General features: G+C 44.4%; 1 protein-coding gene across 1 annotated transcript in view; it reads left to right on the forward strand.

The window, feature by feature from the left end:
• Window positions 1–276: 276 nt before the first annotated feature.
• LOC120946914 (ovostatin homolog) overlaps window positions 277–19,569 on the forward strand; it is a 137,191-nt gene continuing 117,898 nt past the window's right edge. The window contains exons 1-2 of the mRNA XM_040361738.1: window positions 277–386; window positions 17,657–17,840. Coding sequence (XP_040217672.1) covers window positions 310–386; window positions 17,657–17,840 — 261 coding nt within the window. The 5' untranslated portion in view covers window positions 277–309. The remainder of the gene's footprint in view (window positions 387–17,656; window positions 17,841–19,569) is intronic.

Genomic DNA, 19,569 nt, shown 5'->3' on the forward strand with positions numbered 1-19,569 from the left:
GTACAGATTTCCTAACACATGTCAAAGTTGCAAAACTGCAATCAGGTGTTCAGGTTTAATTTTCCTGAAGCAATCAGACTTGAAATTCCGTACAAACAGATACGGTTCAAATTCCTGGCGATGCGTCCCTTTAAATATGTAGCCTTACAAGCATCTGTCAGGATTGTGTGTGCACCACTCCCCAGATCTCCTCCCCACCTCCTATTAATCAACATAGGGAAACATTGCAAATGAGGGCAGACCCAGCCCTGGGTGTCACCCTATATAATGAGGTGTCAGTGCAGAGCTTGTCAGTCTTCTGCTGACACCATGTCCTGGAGGGAGAGGCGGTTTCTGTGCGCCCTGGTGCTGCTGCTGGGCTTCCTTGCTAGGGGGAGAGCAGAGATGTAAGTCACCTTCTGAGATCAACTACTAGTAGAGGATGAGTTTTATTTAAAATTGTATTTATTTATTTATTTTAATTGTATTTAATTACATTTTTACATTGTGTGTACATACATACATTTTTTTTCTTGTATTTATAGAGTTGTAAACAACTTTTAAAGACAATTGCACCCTGAGGCAATCATGGCTTCTAAGTGTGTGTGATTGAATTTTTTTTTTTTTTTTTTTTACTTTTTTTTTTTTTAAATGCAACTTTAAAAAAAAAAATCATAAGAAGCTTGCCACCCAAAAAATCTTTGGCAACAAATGTGTGCAGGGCAGCCCCTTGAAGTGAATGGGCTCCCCCTTTGCATGACAGTCATGTGAAAACTGCTTGCGCTGTATTGCAAGCGAGAATTTTGGCCGCTATCGGTCGAATACCTTCGCTAAAATTACAGTAAAGAGCTGCTAAAAATAGCGGCGCTTTACTGCGGACGTCCCAGTGTGAAAGGGGCCTAACTGTGCAGGGATTTCCTCTCCCTTCATGTTTTGGTTATGGGACAGGAAGTGAAGGGAAATCTCCCCAAACAATGGGACACAGATGGTAAAAGAAACTGACAGGGGTATAACAACCCCCCCCCCAATCTTACACTCGTGTGTGTGTGTGTGTGTGTGTGTGTGTGTGTGTGTGTGTGTGTCATTCATTTTAAGTGCAAAAATGCAACTTTAACCACTTGACAACCAAGGACGTCATAGGACGTCCTCGACTTTGTGCGGTGATATCTGAATGATGCCTGCAGCTACAGGCATCATGCAGATATCACTGTCTTTAGCCGCCTATTCTCAAAGCGGCAGTTCCGCTGCTTGATCGTAATTATAGGCAGCGGGAGGGGATGTCGTCGTCCCCCCCCCCCCCCCTCCCGCCGCCATCTGGTGCTTCTCCGGGCTCTCCCGTGCCATCGGGGGGCCCAGAGAGCTAATCGGCCGGCGCTGGCTGGGAAGCATAGAGATGACTGGTGAACCGATGGTCACCAGTCATCTCTATGACCGTCGGACGCCCGGGCGTGACATTATGACGTCACGCCCGGTTCCCGGAAGTAAACCAAGCCGCAATCGCGGCTGTCGGCGTGAGATCTGTGAATTTTTTTTTTCACAATCTCATGCTTGTAAGCCTGGAGGAGAGATGCGGTTATTATCTTATTGACCCCGCGTCTCTCCATAAAGAGGACCTGTCACAGTGATTCCTATTACAAGGGATGTTTACATTCCTTGTAATAGGAATAAAAGTGATAACAAATAAAGTGTAAAAATAAATGTCCCTGTCCCCGGTAGCTCGCGCGCAGAAGCGAACACGCATGCAAGTCTCGCCCACATATGTAAACGCCGTTCAAACCCCACATGTGAGGTATCGTCGCGTGCGTTAGAGCGTGTTTCTAGCACTAGACCACCTCTAACTCGACTAGTAACCTGTAAAATGTTTTAAAGCGTTGCCTATGGAGATTTTTAAGTACCGAAGTTTGGTGCCATTCCATGAGTGTGTGCAATTTTGAAGCGTGACATGTTAGGTATTTACTCGGCGTAACATCATCTTTCACATTATACGAAACAATTGGGCTAACTTTACTGTCTTGTTTAATTCATGAAACCATTTTTTTCCCAAAAAAAGGAGTTTGAAAAATTATTACGCAAATACCATGCGAGGAAAGTTGCAATGACCGCCATTTTATTCCCTAGGATGTCTGCTAAAAAAAATATATATATATGTTTGGGAGTTCTGATTAATTTTCTAGTAAAAAAAATGTTTTTTTTTTTTTATTTACATAAAGGAGATTAGTGCCAAAATAGGCCCGGTGGTCAAGTGGTTAAAGAATCGCGTGAAGCTAGCCCCCCAAAAAGGAGTAGCCTATTTTTTGGCAACAAATGTGCACAGGGCAGCCCCTTGATGTAAAATGTATAGATAACCTGTGAGGTTTAATAATTAATACATTAACATTGATCTCTGGATAAAATCACACATTTTTAACAAATGCCACATGATTAAAATTAGGTACATTAAAAATGAACATCAAAAATATTATTCACACCAGGGCATTGCATACATCCTATAGCTGGGGTCTCCAAACTTTACAAAGGGCCACTTAATTGCCCTTTAGACTTTGGGAGGGCCGGATTGGGGCCAGCAAGGGAAGAAAAAGTCACGGGCCCGGCATCAGTAGGAACATATATGGCCTCAGGGTTGGTGGTCAATAGGAAGAGGAGTATTCCCCCTATTAGTAGGAGGAATAGTTTCCCATCATTGGTATCGGTGGATAATATAGTGCCCCATTGTTGGTGTCAATGGGAGGAATAGTGCCTCATGTCAGTTGTAGGAATTGTACCCCAAGGGCCGGATAAAGGCTAGCAAAGGGCCACATCTGGCCCTCGGGCCGCAGTTTGGAGACCTCTGTCCTATAGGGATAACATGTATAGATTTAACTCAAGGCTAAATATATTCCCCATATAAGTTCGTACATGATGGTGTAGTTCTTGTCATGATCGTCGAGTCCTTTATATTAGGATGTCCTATGTATGCATGAGATCAAACAATTGTTTTATCCTTATGGGGGGGAGGGGCTTGGAGTGTGGCCTTCTGTTCTAAGTGCACACATGCTGAGTAAAGTTTACCTTGTTCAGGTATTTATTTAACCTCCTACAGAGATCACAATCCTCCTAATGCCTTAATAATTTGCTTTACTTTATCTCTCCAGAAGGACAGAAAAATATTTGTTCAGTCATCATCCAGGGTCACCATCTCTTTCTGCACTGAGATTAGGGCTCAGATGACACAATCCTATTCTGTGTCACATTTGTGAACAGGCATCAGATCAGCCCCCTGCTTTGTGGCTTGTGCCATAGTTCTAATGTATAAAGCTGCAGTCTCATTATGGCAAAGGAGAATGGGGAAATAACTCCTCCTGCCTGCAGCAGACTGATGACCTCATCTTGGTCTAGGGCAGCAAAGTCACTTGACATTACGTGCAGCAGGAACTTGCGCTTTCACTTTTGTGCGTTTTTTTATTTTTTTTTCTCACACGGAAGCGTGTATCGCGCATAGGGCAGCCCATTCACTTGAATGGGCTGCCCTATGAGGGACTGTCGCTCCAAAGAATATTGGGGACCAAATTCTGGTCCTGAGCCAGGAGCTTTTTTTTGCCTTTTTTTTATTACGTTTTTTAAAAATAAATTTTAGCATGTGAGAATCCCAGCCAAATCGTGCCACAGTTTGGTTGCCAACGTATGGCACCCAAATACACATCGTAGGATTTGCACCTTCTGCCCAAATCATTTTGTGAATGGAGATTTCCTTAAAGCTGGCTTTAGTGTTGGGTCACGCCACAAAAATGCACCCCAGATCTGTTCCGGGTACATTTCTGGATGCATTCCAGATGCTTTTTGTTGTGCAGGCGGTTGGTGGGTAGTATAATTGTGGCTCAACTGCCTGGTTTTCCTGCCACCCTATGTCTTTATGTCAAGGTCTGTCCTTCAACGCTAGGTTTACCCTAGCCGTACTGTAAAACATAGCATTTACTATGCAGGCTAGTTACCATCCCAGGCTTGTGTCAGCATTGGCTCCTTGCTCAGGCACTTCCTGTTATGGGGTGACAACTGCCTCCCAATTCTTCTCTCGGCTGCCCCCTGTCACATGCTTTCCCCCAAAGGAGACTACAAGAGGCTGAGCTGATGCGAATTGCACAGCCAAGGTCCACACTTGTGCCCTTCATTAAACCGATCCAGAGCAATGCTCGAAAAAGTGAATGCAAACAAGTGGCTAAAAGAAGTTGCAGATCAGCTACATGCAAAAAAAGATGATGAAAACTTTTACAAAAAATGGCAATTCATATAAAGTGCTTCAGCAAACTAAATGTTACTCAAGGTTTTCATCTACTTTAAAGATGGCCAGGTTTGGACATAAAACTGTAAGACCAGATCCCAGCTTGCAAAGGTTATAGTGCTTCATCCCATTAAAGGATAAGAACACTTCTAGTGTAGATTGACACCCCCACTTCCATCCCTCCTATGCTGATCTCTTTTTAAAAAAGGCTTATCTTTGCCTAAAATGCTTCCCACCAGCAATTATAATAGTTGTGGATTCAACCAAATTAATTTAAATGTATCCACTTAAAGTAACTGACTTGTCTATTTAAGGAAAAAAATGCTGATCATAAATAGCCCCCCTAATGTGTCATATATATATATATATATATATACATTTTTGATATTCAGCTCCATCTAGTGGCTATATTGTGTTTTTTATTTGATTTTTTTTCCTTGATTTGCAGTGTTTCAGGAAAATGCTGCATTATAGCCACTAGATGGTGCTAACATAACAGACACATTAGGGTAATTATTTGTCACAACTATGAAACTGTCCATCTTGATGTCAACTTTCATAGTCAGTCTCTTGACTAAAATCATTAGTACATTTTAGCTGACTGAAATCTAATGAGTTTGGTTAAATTTGAATGAATTTTCTCTAGAAACTCCCAAAGTAAAAATTCAACGTGTTCTTCTTTAGGAATGGGCCGAACATCCCCCCCCCCCCCCCCGGTTCAGTTTGCGGCAGAACACCACGAACAGACAAAAAGTTCAACGTGCAAACCCCATTAAAGTCTATGGGATGCAAACCTGACAAATCAAAAGTGCTCATTTTAATGGCTTGTGTATGTGTTATTGCCATAAAAGTATATGGGGACCTGGGTACTGCCCCAGGGGACATGTATCAATGCAATTTTTTTTAACTCTTTTTTTCAGGAGCAGTGATTTTAATGCTTAAAGTGAAATATTCCTTAAAATATCGTGCAGGTGGGGTCCCCTTAGTCTGCCTGTAAAGTGGCGCATCTGTGATATATAGAACAGTGCTGCAGCAATTATGACATTTATAATATGTAACTTAAACTTGCTCATGGCTGTAATGTATTACCAGCTCCCAGCAATGTAGGGGAAAAAAAGTGCAGGCTCCCGGCCCCCTCAGTCCATACAAGGCTTTTTTTTTTTTTTTTCACTTAATTCTGTCATAGGGTTTAACCACTTCAATACAGGTAGTCCCCAGATTGTGAACAAAATGGGTTCTGTAGGTTTTTTCCAAAGTTAAATTTGTATGCAAGTTGCAACAGGCACTTTTTTGCTGGATTAAAAAAAATCCTTTAACCGCTTCAGTCCTGGAAGAATTTACCCCCTTCCTGACCAGAGCACTTTTTGCCATACGGCACTGCGTCAATTTAACTGACAATTGCATGGTCATGCGAAGTTTCACCCAAACAAGATTTTCGTCCTTTTTTTTTTTTATTTATTTATTTCCACAAATAGAGCTTTCTTTTGGTGGTATTTGATCGCCTCTGAGGTTTGAATTTTTTGCGCTATAAACAAAAAAAGTGTGCCATTTTTGAGATTTTTTTTTTTTTGCTATAACAAATATCCCCCAAAAATATATAAAAATTATTTCTTTCTCAGTTTAGGCCGATTATGTATTCTTCATATTTTTGGTAACAAACATTGCAATAAGCTTATATTGATTGGTTTGCGCAAAAGTGTCTACAAAATGGGGGATGGATTTATGGATTTTACTAATTTTTTTTATTAGTAATGGCGACGATCTGCAATTATTCTTATCGTCACTGCGACATTATGGCGGACACTTTTGACACTACTTTGGGACCATTGTCGTTTATAGATCGATCGGTGCTATAAAAATGCACCGATTAGTGTGTAAATGACACTGGCAGGGAAGGGGTTAAATGCTAGGGGGTGATCAAGGGATTAAGTCTGTCCTAGGGAGTGATTCTAACTGGGGGGGGCCTGGGTGACACAACAGTGATCACTACTCCTGATGACAGGGAGCAGTAGATCACTGTCCTGTCACTAGGCAGAACAGGGAAAGGTCTGGTTCACATAGACATCTCCCCGTTCTGAGGCTCTGTGACATGATCGTGAACATCGATCCGGCAGGCACGCTCACCGAACACACGGTGGGGCGCACATGCGCGGTGGCAAATTCAAAGGGACGTACAGGTATGTCCCTTTGCGCACCCGTGCCATTCTGACAACGTAAATGTACATGTGGCGGTCAGCAAGTGGGTTAAAGTCCAATTTTTTTTTTTTTTTATGTTTTTTCCCAATACACATTTACTCTGAACTGTATTATCTCTATTTTCTCACGGCACACTGCACTGTGATTGGCCAGGTCAGATGCATGCTTTTGCCAATTGGCAGCCATCAATGCACTGCGATCTCGCATTATGGAGTGCCCCGCAAACTAACACCCGCTGTTCGAACATCGGGACTAGACACAGATTTAGCCGTTGTGATGTACGTCTTTATAAATAAAACCATATTCGTAAACAACCATAAATATTATTTTTTGACCAAAAGAAGAGCAATTTTATAATATAAAAAAAGCAAACAAACTCTCTTAACCACTTACGATGAATTGCCGGGAGGGCGTCCCTGGACGTCCTGTGCTCGAGTGGCCTGCGCGCCCCCTGTGATCAGCGAGTCAATGAGACCCCGACACCTTACCACGTGATCAGCTGTCAGCCAATGACGGCTGATCACGTGATGTAAACAGAGCCGGTAATCGGCTATTTCTCCTCACGCTGGAGACCGGGACCGATGCTCATCTATGCCACCTGCCAGTGCCACCTCATCAGTGCATATCAATGGAGGAAAATTTCCTGTTTGCTAAATTTTATAACCAACTACGAAAAACTTTTTTTTCTTTTTTTGAACTTTCCATGTTTTTTTTTTGTTTAGAAAAAACCCCAGCGGTGATTAAATGCCACCAAAAGAAAGCTCTGTGTGTGTGTGTGTGTGTGTGTGTGGCACTACCCCTGAAGGAGCTGCTGGTTTGTTTTGGGTGGTATGTTACCTCTTGGCTCCTCCGCCGTCTAAGGGTGTATGGTAATTGTAGCAATAACGGAATGTCCACAACAGTCTTTTTTTCTGTGCTCTTTATTACCCAGCCAGGTAAAAACAATAACACTTGAGGTGGAGAGTCAAGATAAAGTAGGAGAAATGGCAGACTCAGGGGTAGCAATAGGGAAAACACTTGATTCTCTTCGCCACTCTAGCCAGGGTACCTGGACAGGTCTCTCTCACTGACCTGGCAGCCAGAGTATCACTCGGAAATTAGAGGAAAAGGTCTCTGCCACAGACCCTCCTTAGAATTACGATAGCGGAGAGGATCCTCCTTAATAGATTTTGCGCCTGGATCTCCTTCAGGTAGTTTGCAGGTTACCGACTGATAGGTGACCAACGGCCAGCCTTTCAGTGTCTGGTTACCTTGATCCCCGGTGGTTTGTCAAGACCCTATTGGGTCGCCATCCTCTCTTGGCTCTCCTCAGATGGACTCCACACCGAACAGCTTCTTCGCTTGGGATACTTTTCTGGATTGGGGACCCAGTCGATTACTGGGGCCCAGCCACAGCTCAAATGTTCCTGGACCAACGTGGTCCAGAAACACAGCGTGGCACGCGCACCCCAGCCTGGAAGGCCATTTCGCCGGGGGACCATGATGCAGTCATCCTAAAGGTGGGTGCCGCACTCGAAGAACCCAGACCAATGGTGTCTGTCTCATAAATACCCTCCCCCAGCATGCACAGCGAGGAAAACCCCTCCTGATAGGCTGCTGGGAAAGAGCACCCAAACCTCGACTCCACTACTGTCACCTGGTGTGTCCAGTAAGGAAGTGGTTAATATAAACTTCATACTGGTGCAAGACAAGGCTGAATCACCAAAACTAAGAGTTAAAACACACATTAAAGTCCATTGACTTTATAGTCCATAGTACATCCGTGGGAAGGGAGAAACGATTGCACATATTAAATGTGTATCTGAACAGGGGTAGTGGTAGGCGGCAGCTGTCCTTGGAGTATAGCCAGCTCTGTAAACAAGGGAGAAGAAAATCAAGAGGCACCACCTGAGTGCAGAGGTTAAAAAGCTTTATTGGCACAACAGCTGAACACTTGTAGAATGGAAAGTAATTCAGGCTCATAAGTCCAAGGATGAAGATGTCCAGCCTATTTGGCGTCCATAAGGGTATGACTCTGATCCTGATTACAATGTTCAGCTTGGCTGTGCTGTGGGCTCATTCTGTTGCTGGGGTGCTACCCCCCCCCCCCAGGGTGACAGGTGGCAGCAGCAGAGTTGAGATTTGGTGATTCTTTTCCAGCAGCCAATCGGGAGGGAGTGTCCTCGCTGGGCATGCTGGGAGAGGGTACTTATGAGACAGACACCATTGAGTCTTCTTTGTCCAGTGTGGCACCCACCTTTAGGGTAACCACTTCACAGCTCCCTGGCGTTATGGCTTACCGGGGCGCGCGTGCCACGCATTGGTCCAGAACATTTGAGCAACATCGGGGACCCAGTGAGCGACTGGGTTCCCACTTTTGAGGATCCCAAGCAGTATAGCTCTTCGGTGGGGAGTCCGTCTGAGGAGCGCCAATGAGAGGTTGGCGATCCAAAAGGATCTCGACAAACCACCGGGGATCAAGGTAGCCGGTCACTGAAGGATTGATCACCTGTTAGTCGGTACCTGGGCAACGTTAAGAAGGAGATCCAGGCGTAATTCTTCCGAGGACTGCCTCCGCATTTTGCAACCAGAGAGGGTCTGTGGCAGACTTTTCCCAAAAGAAGTTCGAGTGATACTCCGGCTGAGAGGGTCAGTGAGAGAGGCCTGTCCGGGTATGATAAATCCCACTCAGGAGTGGTACGGAAAGTGTTACATATGGGAGCAGAACTGTTCCAAATACTAAACCTGAATCCGCTATTCTCCCTATTTCAAATGCTTTCCTTTCATCACTAGTTCATTATTTTTACCCAGCTGGGTAATAAAGAGCACAGCAAAGAAACATGTTGCGGACATTCCTTTACTATTGCTATATGCACCATTCACCCCTAGGAATTCGGGAGAGCCACGAGGTAAATGTGCCACCTAAAACAAACCAGCAGCTCCTCCGGGGGTAGTGCTACATGTGGATGTCGCACCACTTCCTCAAACTCAATCTTTCTCAGACTGAGCTTGAAACATCTCCTCCGGTCCCCTCTCCATGGCATTATCATTGAGATAATGGCACAGCCATTGGTCCCTCTGCACCAGCCAGGGTGCTGGGTGTAATCCTAGACTCTGAACTCGCCTTCTCCCCACATCCATTCGCTGGCTACATCTTGCTGCCTTAACCTCCAACATTAACAAAATTCACCCCTACCTGACTAAAGACACCACAGAACAACTTATTCACTCCTAAAATTCAACATGCTAACTAGAACATACAAGGCCATCCACATCGCCCCCCCCCCCCCCCTCCAGCTACATCACCAACCCAATCTACAGATATTGCCCTCTGCTCCTCCCAGGACCTCATGCTCTCTAGCTTCCTTGTTACTGCCTCCCAAGCTCGTCTTTAGGACTTCTCTAGAGCCTCTCCCGTCGTCTGGAACTCCCTGCTCCCAGTATGACCAGTCAACCATTACCCTGTCTGCCTTTAGGCAATCCTTGAACTTGCTTATTCAGAGAATAATACTCCACCTAAGAACTGTACCAGTCACCTCCATCAGATTATTCCCTGCAGCTATTACCTTTTTGTAGTGTAGCGCCTGTGTACTTTCAGTACAGGTGCTACCGTATGTTAAATTTAGAGGGGAAGGAGAGTTATTTTGCTCTCATTCAATATGATTTGTTAAATTAGATTTCTGCCCGGCTGGACTGTTCTGTGGTTTCATTCTGTGTTCCAAAGATACCGTTCCATCTTTGGATAGCAGGTGGCGCCAGAGGGGTCCAGGGAGAGGCGCCTCCTGCCAGCAGCCAATCAGAGGAGTTTCTCCCTCGTGGGGCATGCTGGGGGAGGGTACTTCTAGGGCGGAAGCCATATGGTGTGGGGTTCTTCGCCTGTTTCAGGCGCGACACCCACCTTTAGGGTGTGCGCACATCACGGGCCCCCGGGGCGCACGTGCTACGCGGAGTTCCTGACTCTGGGCCCTCATGGCCCGGAGCAACTAAAACTGCAAAGGGGCCCCAGTGACTTACTGGGTTCCCACACTTCATGAGGAGGATCCCAAGCGAGTTGTGCTGTTCGGTGGGGAGTCGGTCTGAGGTGATCCAACAGGGCTTAGACGATCCATCGGGGATCTGGGTGACCGGACACTGAGAAGTTGTATGCTGTAACTTATAGGTCGGTGACCCCAAACTAAGAGGTCTACCTGAGGGAGATTCAGGCAAAATTGTATTTACTGGGAGGATTCGCTCTACTATCCATGTTCCTGAGTACTGACCTGTGGCAGAGGTCTCACTACAAATTCTAAGTTCCACTAGAGCCAAGTAGGTGGCAGAGACTTGTTCCTTCCCAGAAGTTCTAAGTGATACTCTGGCTGCCAAGTCGGTGTGAGAGACCTGTCCAGGTACACTTTACCCACCCCGGCTGGGGTGGCAACGTGAGTTAAAGTCCCATTGGAGGCAGGACTGTTTCCGTTTATCCATAGGCCTGAATCTGCGAATTCTCCTTTCACCAACCTTTCTCTATCTACCTTGAGTTAACCGTTTGCCATGTTGGGCAAGAACTAAAAGCGCAGAAAACACCCTGCTGTTTGGACATTCTGAGTGGGTAGCGCTACAGTAGCATCCCCCTTCTCCCTTTAGATTGTCAGTTCCATTAACAGGGCCCTCCTATTCCTTCTGTATTGTAATTTGTACTGTCCCTCCTACATTGTAAAGCGCTGTGCACTGTTGGTGCTATATAAATTCTGTATTATAATAATACTTTTAAATCAAACAACTTGCAAGTCATTTTATACTGCCTTATATGGAGCAAGGCTATCCAGGTGAGCTTACTATTGCTTTAAAGTGGTTGTAAAGGCTGAAGGTTTTTCTCCCTTCATGCATTAAGGTCAACTTTAGTAGGTAGCTTCTCTCTCCCCCTGCCCCCCCCCCCCCAATACTTGCTCTCGATCCAGTGATGTGCATGAGAGCAAGCCTCTGCCCCCTCATTGGCTGAGACACAGCAGCAGGAGCCATTGGCATGATCCTGTGATGTAACCACCCTGAGCCGATTCATCAATTGGCTTTGGGTGCAGGCATCCACATTGTAAGCAAGGGAAGCCTCCAGGCTAAACAGCGTGTGTGTGTGTGTGTGTGTGTGTGTGTGTGTGTGTGTGTGTGTGTGTGTGTGTCTTCTATGCAAGTGCTGAGACATTCACTGTTACCGTTTCCTACACAGGCCCATTAGTGTCAGCCTCTTGTATTCATCGGTAGGGCAGCACTTGTAGCCAATCGGATGTTCTGCATACACATGTGCTTCCTTGTCGGGGATTGAGCAGAGGTGACTTTTGAGAATCTCACTACTCAATCACTGTCGGCTCACAAGGTGCCGACATTGCTATGACTGCAATGGAGAAAGATCAGATCACCAGCTGGGCTGTACTAGGTGGCAGAGCTGTGTGAATTTCAGGCCTGGATAGACGAAGTACAAATCCTTGGTGAACCAGGAAAATTCCTTTTTCTAGAGTGGGTGCATATTTCAACAGCTGGGTTCCTGGATACTGCAGAGAACTATTTGATATGGCAGCTTCCAGCACTACAAAGCCAACTGGTGTAAAGGTGGACAATGGGGGAACTGGTGCATGACCGAGAGAACAGTACAGCCGGGCGTAGTAGGTGGCACCAAAATCTATTCAGTGGTTACTGTATGTGCTGAAATGGTGCCAATGGTTGTAGCTCACTTGTCCTGCAGTAAAACATGGGGCTTTCAGTGGCATAAGAAAAAATGTCCTGCCACTGGGTTGAAGAAAAAGGCTCCTGTGTCACTGGAAATAAGCCCTGTGTCGGTGAAAGGGAAATATCTTGTCTCACTGAAAGAGCGGGGAGATGCTAATGTAAACAAGAATCTCCCCGATCTGCTTTGTGACAATGACGCTGATCTCTGCTCCTAGTAATCGGAAGCAGTGATCAGTGTCGTGTCACACACTGCCCATCCCCTTTACAGTAAAACACTCACTAGGGTACACTTAACCCCTACAGCGCCACCTAGTGGTTAACCCCTTCACTGCCAGTGTAATTTTCACAGCGGACTGTGCATTTTTATAGCACTGCTTGCTGTAAAAATGACAGTGGTCCCAAAAATGTGTCAAGTGTCCACCATAATGTCGCAGTCACGATAAAAATCGCTGAACGCCGCCACTACTAGTAAAAAAAAAAAAACATTTATAAAAATGCCATAAAACTATCCCCTATTTTGTAGACGCTATAACTTTTGCGAAAACCAAAAGCTTATTGCAATATTTTTGGTAAAAAAAGTAGAATACATATCGGCCTAAACTGAGAAGTTTTTTTTTTTTTTTTATATTTTTTGGGGATATTTTATTATAGCAAAATAAATTGATTTTTTTTTTTCAAAATTGTCGCTCTATTTATCGCACAAAAAAATAAAAACCGCAGAGGTGAAACAGGGTCTCAATTTTATTTTTAATGTACAGTCCCCAGGGGACAGTGAGGCGTGTTTTGTTTTTTTTGCCCATCTTCCTCCTAAAGCAGAGTTCCACCCGTGTTTTAGTTTATTACAAGTCAGCAGCTACAAAAAGCATAGATGCTGACTTTTAATAAACCGACACTTGCCTGCCCCACAGACCAGCGATGTGGCCGCCTGGAGGCTCGCTCATATTCTCGGCACTGTCATCGTAACTGTGGGCACTCGGCCGTGACGGCTTACAGCTCCACAGCCACGATACCCGGAAGTAACTCCGGGACGACATGCCGCCGGCCGGTACTGTTGGGCACTGCAGTGGGGCTTTGATCCCAGGTGAGTATTGCATAATGAGCTAGTATGCCATGCATATTATCTCATTATGCCTTTGTCTTGCACTTTAAAGAGGAAGTAAACCCTGGGGAAGGAAACCTGCAAGGCAAAGCCATAATGAGCTAGCATACTAGATTGGTTATGCATTACTTACCTTAGACTGAAGCCGTCCTCCGGCCGCATCATCACTCCCGGAGGTTACTTCTGGGTATCGCCGCTCCAGCCCTGTGATTGGCCCCGCGGGAGCCGTCAAATACCATATTGCCGCGTTTAGCACTCCTATTGTCAGTGCACCTACGTGGTCTATGGCGGTCCTATCATTCGGCGAATATCTCCTAGACCGTGCAGGTTTCGGAGATATTGCTAACTCCTACAGGTAAACCTTAATCTAGGTTTACCTGTAGGTGTAACTTGCAAAATTGGGATTTACAGCCCATTTAAAGCCTTATTCCTGATGTGAATGTACAGTGTATATGTAAAGTGCTGCCTAAATTGACACCGCTATAGAAGTACCTGAAATAAAGATGAGTTTTCAGTTGACGTTGGTGCAGTACCCAGAGTAACCTATCCGACTCGTGAACTCGGGAATTAAATCGTGCCACTCGATTGTCACTTGCATGTAAACGGTAAGAGAAAAATAGTTACAGGGGCACTTCAGCTAACCTTTCATGGCAGGACTATGGATCCTGGCAATTCTCGGTATAGCTCTGCAACTGTCATAGCCGTAATTTAGTATAATATGTTTATCCATGCCTGGCAAGGTCTATAGAAACTGAGGATTCTTGGCATGCTGAGTGATGGCTGCACTCTGTCTGTGTATTACACTAATCCCGAAGCTCTTTGCTAATTCTGTTCCTGTCATTATCAGTCCCGGCCCAAGCTGTTGCCAGTTTTTTTCCTCCCAAAATTCTCCACCCAGGGTACCTGTTTTGCAGGTCTAGCTGCTTGTGACTGATGGGCTGAAGTTTTCCAACATCCATCTCTAAAAAAAAAAAAAAAAAAAAAAAAAAAAAAGCAGCTTAAAGTATGTAATATACTGTGCCAACCAAGAAATAAGGGGGGCGATGATAAGCAGCAAACACAACAATAAGACTAAATTGTAAACAGATGCGACTATAACGTGTAGCACTAAAAATGTATTAGGTGGATGACCCAACCTATACCTAAAAAGGCAAGTATGACCAAGAACATATAAATCGTGAGAATGTTTAACAAGAAAAATGTCATGTATGTGACTACAAGCACAAAATATTATATCATGTGATAAATATGTAGCGCTACCCAATCAGGAGCCGCTGATTGATTTGGGATCGGCGTATTAAGTTACCTCTGTGTGTTGTCTAGGGGTGAAGGTAGTGAGTAGAGCATTAATTGAATGTCCATTCAGTAGATAAGGTTTTCTGGATGCTTTATTTCTTGGCCCAACACGACCAACATCAACTTGAGGTAGACAGAAAAGGTTGATGAAGTAAAGGAACTTTGCGATATCAGGCTTTGGATAGTAGGAATGCAATCCTGCATTCTGTAATAGTACAGTTCGTCGCCACTCCAGCCAGAGTGGGTGAAGTACCCCCGGACAGACCTCTGCCACAGGCCTGGCAGCCAGAGCGTCACTTTAAGGTCGCTGGGAGGAACAGGCCTCTGCCACAGGCCTGGCTCTAGTGAGACCTCTGCCACAGGCCTAGAACTTGGATGAGCTAAACGGTTGAGCAAATCCTCCCAGTAATTAGCATTAGGGTCACCGGTTGACAGTAGAAGTGTACCTGTCAATGTTCTGGTCACCAGATCCCTGATGGTTCGTTCAAGCCCTTTTGGATAACCTGTAGAAAAATTGGTGGATGGTGCATGATTAAAAGGGCATGATCAGCAATTAGGATTAACGTATCATCATAAGGTCCATGTCAGGAAGAAGGGGGAACACAGGGGGAAAAAACAAATGTCCAATAATAGTCCAAAGCACTAGCGGCAGCAATCCTGAAGTAGAAGCAAGCTCTGGAAGATGTACAGAAAAGGAGACGCGCCAAACTAAGTGCAGTAAAAGTTAAATTAAAAATTATGTCAAACAATAAATTGGTTACTCACAAAGTGATAACACAGGCAAAAATGGGACAAGGAGCAGGCCCGGTGTCAGTGTCATCAGCAGGTCCAGGGGTTCAAGCTGGCGTTTCTCAGCAACAAGTGCTGGAAGGAGCCTCGGGGAGCCACAGGAGGACAAGGAACCATGTAAACTGCTTCAGAGCGGCATGCGTTCCAGCGTGAAGTGGGGAGTCGGGCCAGCCAATTGGATGACGCGTTTCTCAGCATCCGCTGTTTCATCCGATCCATAGCGTCCATTAGGAACAGACTTACTATATGCGCGGGGAAATGCCATGATTGGTCGACGGCGAATGTAAACACGGAGCACACAGATTGACAATAATGGGTTGGGGACTATATAATGGAGTAGACCAGGACTAATAGGTGAATACTGATAGTTTTAAAACAAACATTAAAATACATGTTTAATGGATACTGAAATATTTAAAAATACTGAAGATGCTAGAAAAACCTAAAACGGTAGAGTATTTATTAATCATGATAAACATGGAAGGGGGCCAGAATCAGAATTTTTACATAAGCATATACACATATAAATGCATATGTAGCAGCAAATAAATACGTACACCACCTAAACATCTAGAGCAATGGAAATAAGATATATATTACACACATATAGAAAAATAAACTATCACTGCACATGTATGGTAAGAAATAAATAATGGTAATGATGAATAATGAAGATTTAAAAAGATAAAAAATGATAGTAATGACAATAATATTGTGCATCGATGTCATATATCAAAAATATGTCAAATATGTATATCCATCTCTCAACTCCTGTTCATATAAACGTATAGGGGAAACTGAGTTGTAGTAGAAGTAGTCAATATAGGATGCACATATGCATGCGATGCATAAATGAAAACTTGTACAACGACCGTGGATGCATAGGTGTATATACACACAGCAAGCACTCATTGGAAAGAATGTGCACACTGAGATGACTGTGCAAAAAAAGCATTGTCAACCAAAGGAAGTGAAAAAAAGGGGTTAATGTAATATACAAGAATAAATAAAATGGAATAGATTGAATCACATTAAATAATATTGGTCTCATTTCCTCGTTGAGGCCATGGGGCGACATCGTATTTAGAGAATAGATCCAGATAGTTTCCTGTCTACACAATCGTTGAAATCTCTCAACTGCAGTAGGGGTTTCAGGTATAGCCTCAATAACCCACACCTGCAAGAGAGATGTCCTTGTGGTGGTGCGTGGCAGTGGCGTGCAACACTAGACTTGGGGTCCCCAGCATGAACAGCACGTCGATGTTCCCCAAATCTAGTGCGAAGGGCTCTAATCGTTCTTCCCACATATAAAAATCCACAGGGACAAGAAATACAATAGATAACATATGTCGTCGAACAGTTATAGAAGGAGCTTAGATTAAAAGTCTTATTGTTGACTACAAAATTCTTTTTTCTGTGTCTGACATTAGACAGGTTAGACATTTGGCCTTTTTGCACTGAAACATCCCTACAAGGGATGTAAAAATTCTGATTCTGGCCCCCTTACATGTTTATCATTAATACATACTCTTTACTGTTTTAGGTTTTTCTAGTATCTTCAGTATTTTTAATATTTCAGTATCCATTATACATGTATTTTAATGTTGGTTTTAAAACTGTCAGTATTCACCTATTGGTCCCCGGTCTACTCCATTATTTAGTCCCCAACCTATTATTGTCAGTCTGTGTGCTCTGTGTTTACATGCGCCGTCGACCAATCACGGCATTTCCCCTCGCATATAGTACGTCCGTTCCTAATGGACGCTATGGATTTGAAACAACGGATGCTGAGAAACGCGTCATCCTATTGGCTGGCCCGACTCCCCACGTCACTTCCGGTGTAACGATGGTACGCTGCACTCCACGCTGGAACGCACGCCACTCTGAAGCAGTTTACATGGTTCCTTGTCCTCCTGTGGCTCCCCGAGGCTCCTGAGACCCTGGATTTTAATCTCTTCCAGCACTTGTTGCTGAGAAACGCCAGCTTGAACCCCTGGACCTGCTGATGACACACTGTGACATCGGGCCTGCTCCTTGTCCCATTTTTGCCTGTGTTATCACTCTGAGTAACCAATTTATTGTTTATGACATAATTTTTAATTAAACTTTTACATACTGCACTTAGTTTGGCGCATCTCCAACACATTCCTTTCCCTCACATATAGGCTGCTGTCCAGTGCTCCACACATCCTGCCTTTGCTGCCCTCTATATTGCCCTGTGCACTCTACATACTGCCCATTGTCATACACTCCTGTACATACCCACCACCGTCCTCTCCTAGCTACTGCCCTCTATTATATCCTTAACCCTTGCTGCAGTACTGTATTCTTACTAAAAAAAATGTTTTCCTATTGTGTTTTTGTAGCCAATATGTCCTGAGCTCACCTGCCTCCTTGAACAGTGGCGAGACTGGAAAAGCCTGTGTGAACATAGTGGGCAACAAAGAGAAATTGGATGTAAGTCTGATTCTGCAGCATGATGGGCAGAACACCTCAATTATTGCAGAAGATGTCTCCTCTCCTACATACTTCCAGTGTGTTGAATACAAGGTAAGATTTTAACTGAAACCTTGCAAAGAGCTCACTTTTAATATGGCAGCATTGGTACTCCATCAAATCTCCAACATGGTAGACAACTTTCTTTTAAATTAGATGGTCTTATCAATGTGTTACAGAAGATTGTTTTTTTTTTTTTTATTAATTTTTCAAACTTTCCGTTTAACAATATATTAAAATGTATCACACCATTATACCATAAACATTCCCATCTGTATCCCATTCCCCTCCCCCCGGGGAAAGAAAATAAAAAATGGAAAGAAAAAAGGGAAAAAGAGAAAAATCGTCCCCCTCCACCCTCACTTATTCCCCGCAGCTCTCCCCCCCCCCCCCCCTATAATAATCAAAAAAAATTATTTGACCCCTTAGATATGAGGCTTCTAAAAAGCCATTAACCCCTCTAAAACTCAACTCATCACTCATTATTCCTTAGCCCCATCACCTTAAAACACTTTTACCAAGTGTTCAAAACCTGAGGCCTCTAAAAGGCCGTAGAACCACTAATAACTTACCCCCCCTTTTTATATCCTCCCCTTCCTCCCATCCCCATTCCACACTCATAAACCCCCCCAAAAAAATAAAAAATAAATATTTAATTTTGTTTCCCCTTTCTTTGCCTTTCTCTTCCCTTCTCCCCCCCCCCCCTAAACACCCCGCTCCTATACCGCTCCAAAGATGCGGCTAGCAGGACTTTTGGAGTGGTCCTGCTACCGCTTCAGTGTGAAAGCCTTCGGGCTTTCACATTGAAGCATGCAGGGCACGATTTTTTCATGCGGTATAGCAGCGCTATTTTTAGCGCTATACCGCATGAAAAATGCCTCCATGTGAAAGGGGCCTAAAATCGGTGCACCCCCCCACCTTGTGCTGTTGGTTCGGGGGGGGGGGGGGGGGGCGACGAGCTTCTCCATGTCGGCACAGAAGTGCGGGATCTGGTGGCGTTCTGTCTTCCTCTTAGCCGCTAACTTCTGAGACACGGTCAGGGGGGTGTCACAGCTGCAGGAGAGTTGCAAGGGCCACATGTAATGGCCTGGTAGCCCATGTGCCTTGTGTTTTGATAAATGTGGTATATGCTATTAATTTTCTTTAAAAAAAAAAACGGTGCCAAGTTGTAAAATTTGTCTAAAAGAACAATTTAAACTGGAGTAATCCTTACTATATCTGCACAATTAATGTTCCGTATCATAAAGTCAATCTCATTTAGTAAAACTCAACACAATGACTACCAGTGGGCAGAGGGTGGCATGCCCCAACAATATAGTCCTTGGGTCAAACCACGCCTACACTATTGTCAAAAGTATTGGGACACCTGCCTAGTCCGTAAGGGTTCAATATTGAGTTGGCCCACCTTTTTGCAGCTATAACCACTTCAACTCTTCTAAACCTTGTGGACAGCCTTTCCAGGAGTGTCTATGGGAATATTTGACCATTCTTCCAGAAGTGTATCTGTGAGGTCATCCACTGATGTGGACAAAAACGCCTGTCTCGCAGTCTCCATAGTAATTGATCCAAAAGGTGTTCTATCAGGTTGAGGTCAGGACTCTGTGGAGGCCATTCAAGTTCCTCCACCCCAAACTCGCTCATCCATGTCTTTTTAGACCTTGCTTTGTGCATTGGTGGGCAGTCATGTTCCCACAAAGTTGGGAGCATGAAATTGTCCAAAATGTCTTGCGACTGAGAAACAGGCCTTGTCATCAGTACCTGACATATTCTGCAAGAATGGTCA

Source organism: Rana temporaria, chromosome 8, assembly GCF_905171775.1.
Source record: "Rana temporaria chromosome 8, aRanTem1.1, whole genome shotgun sequence".
Classification (NCBI taxonomy): domain Eukaryota; kingdom Metazoa; phylum Chordata; class Amphibia; order Anura; family Ranidae; genus Rana; species Rana temporaria.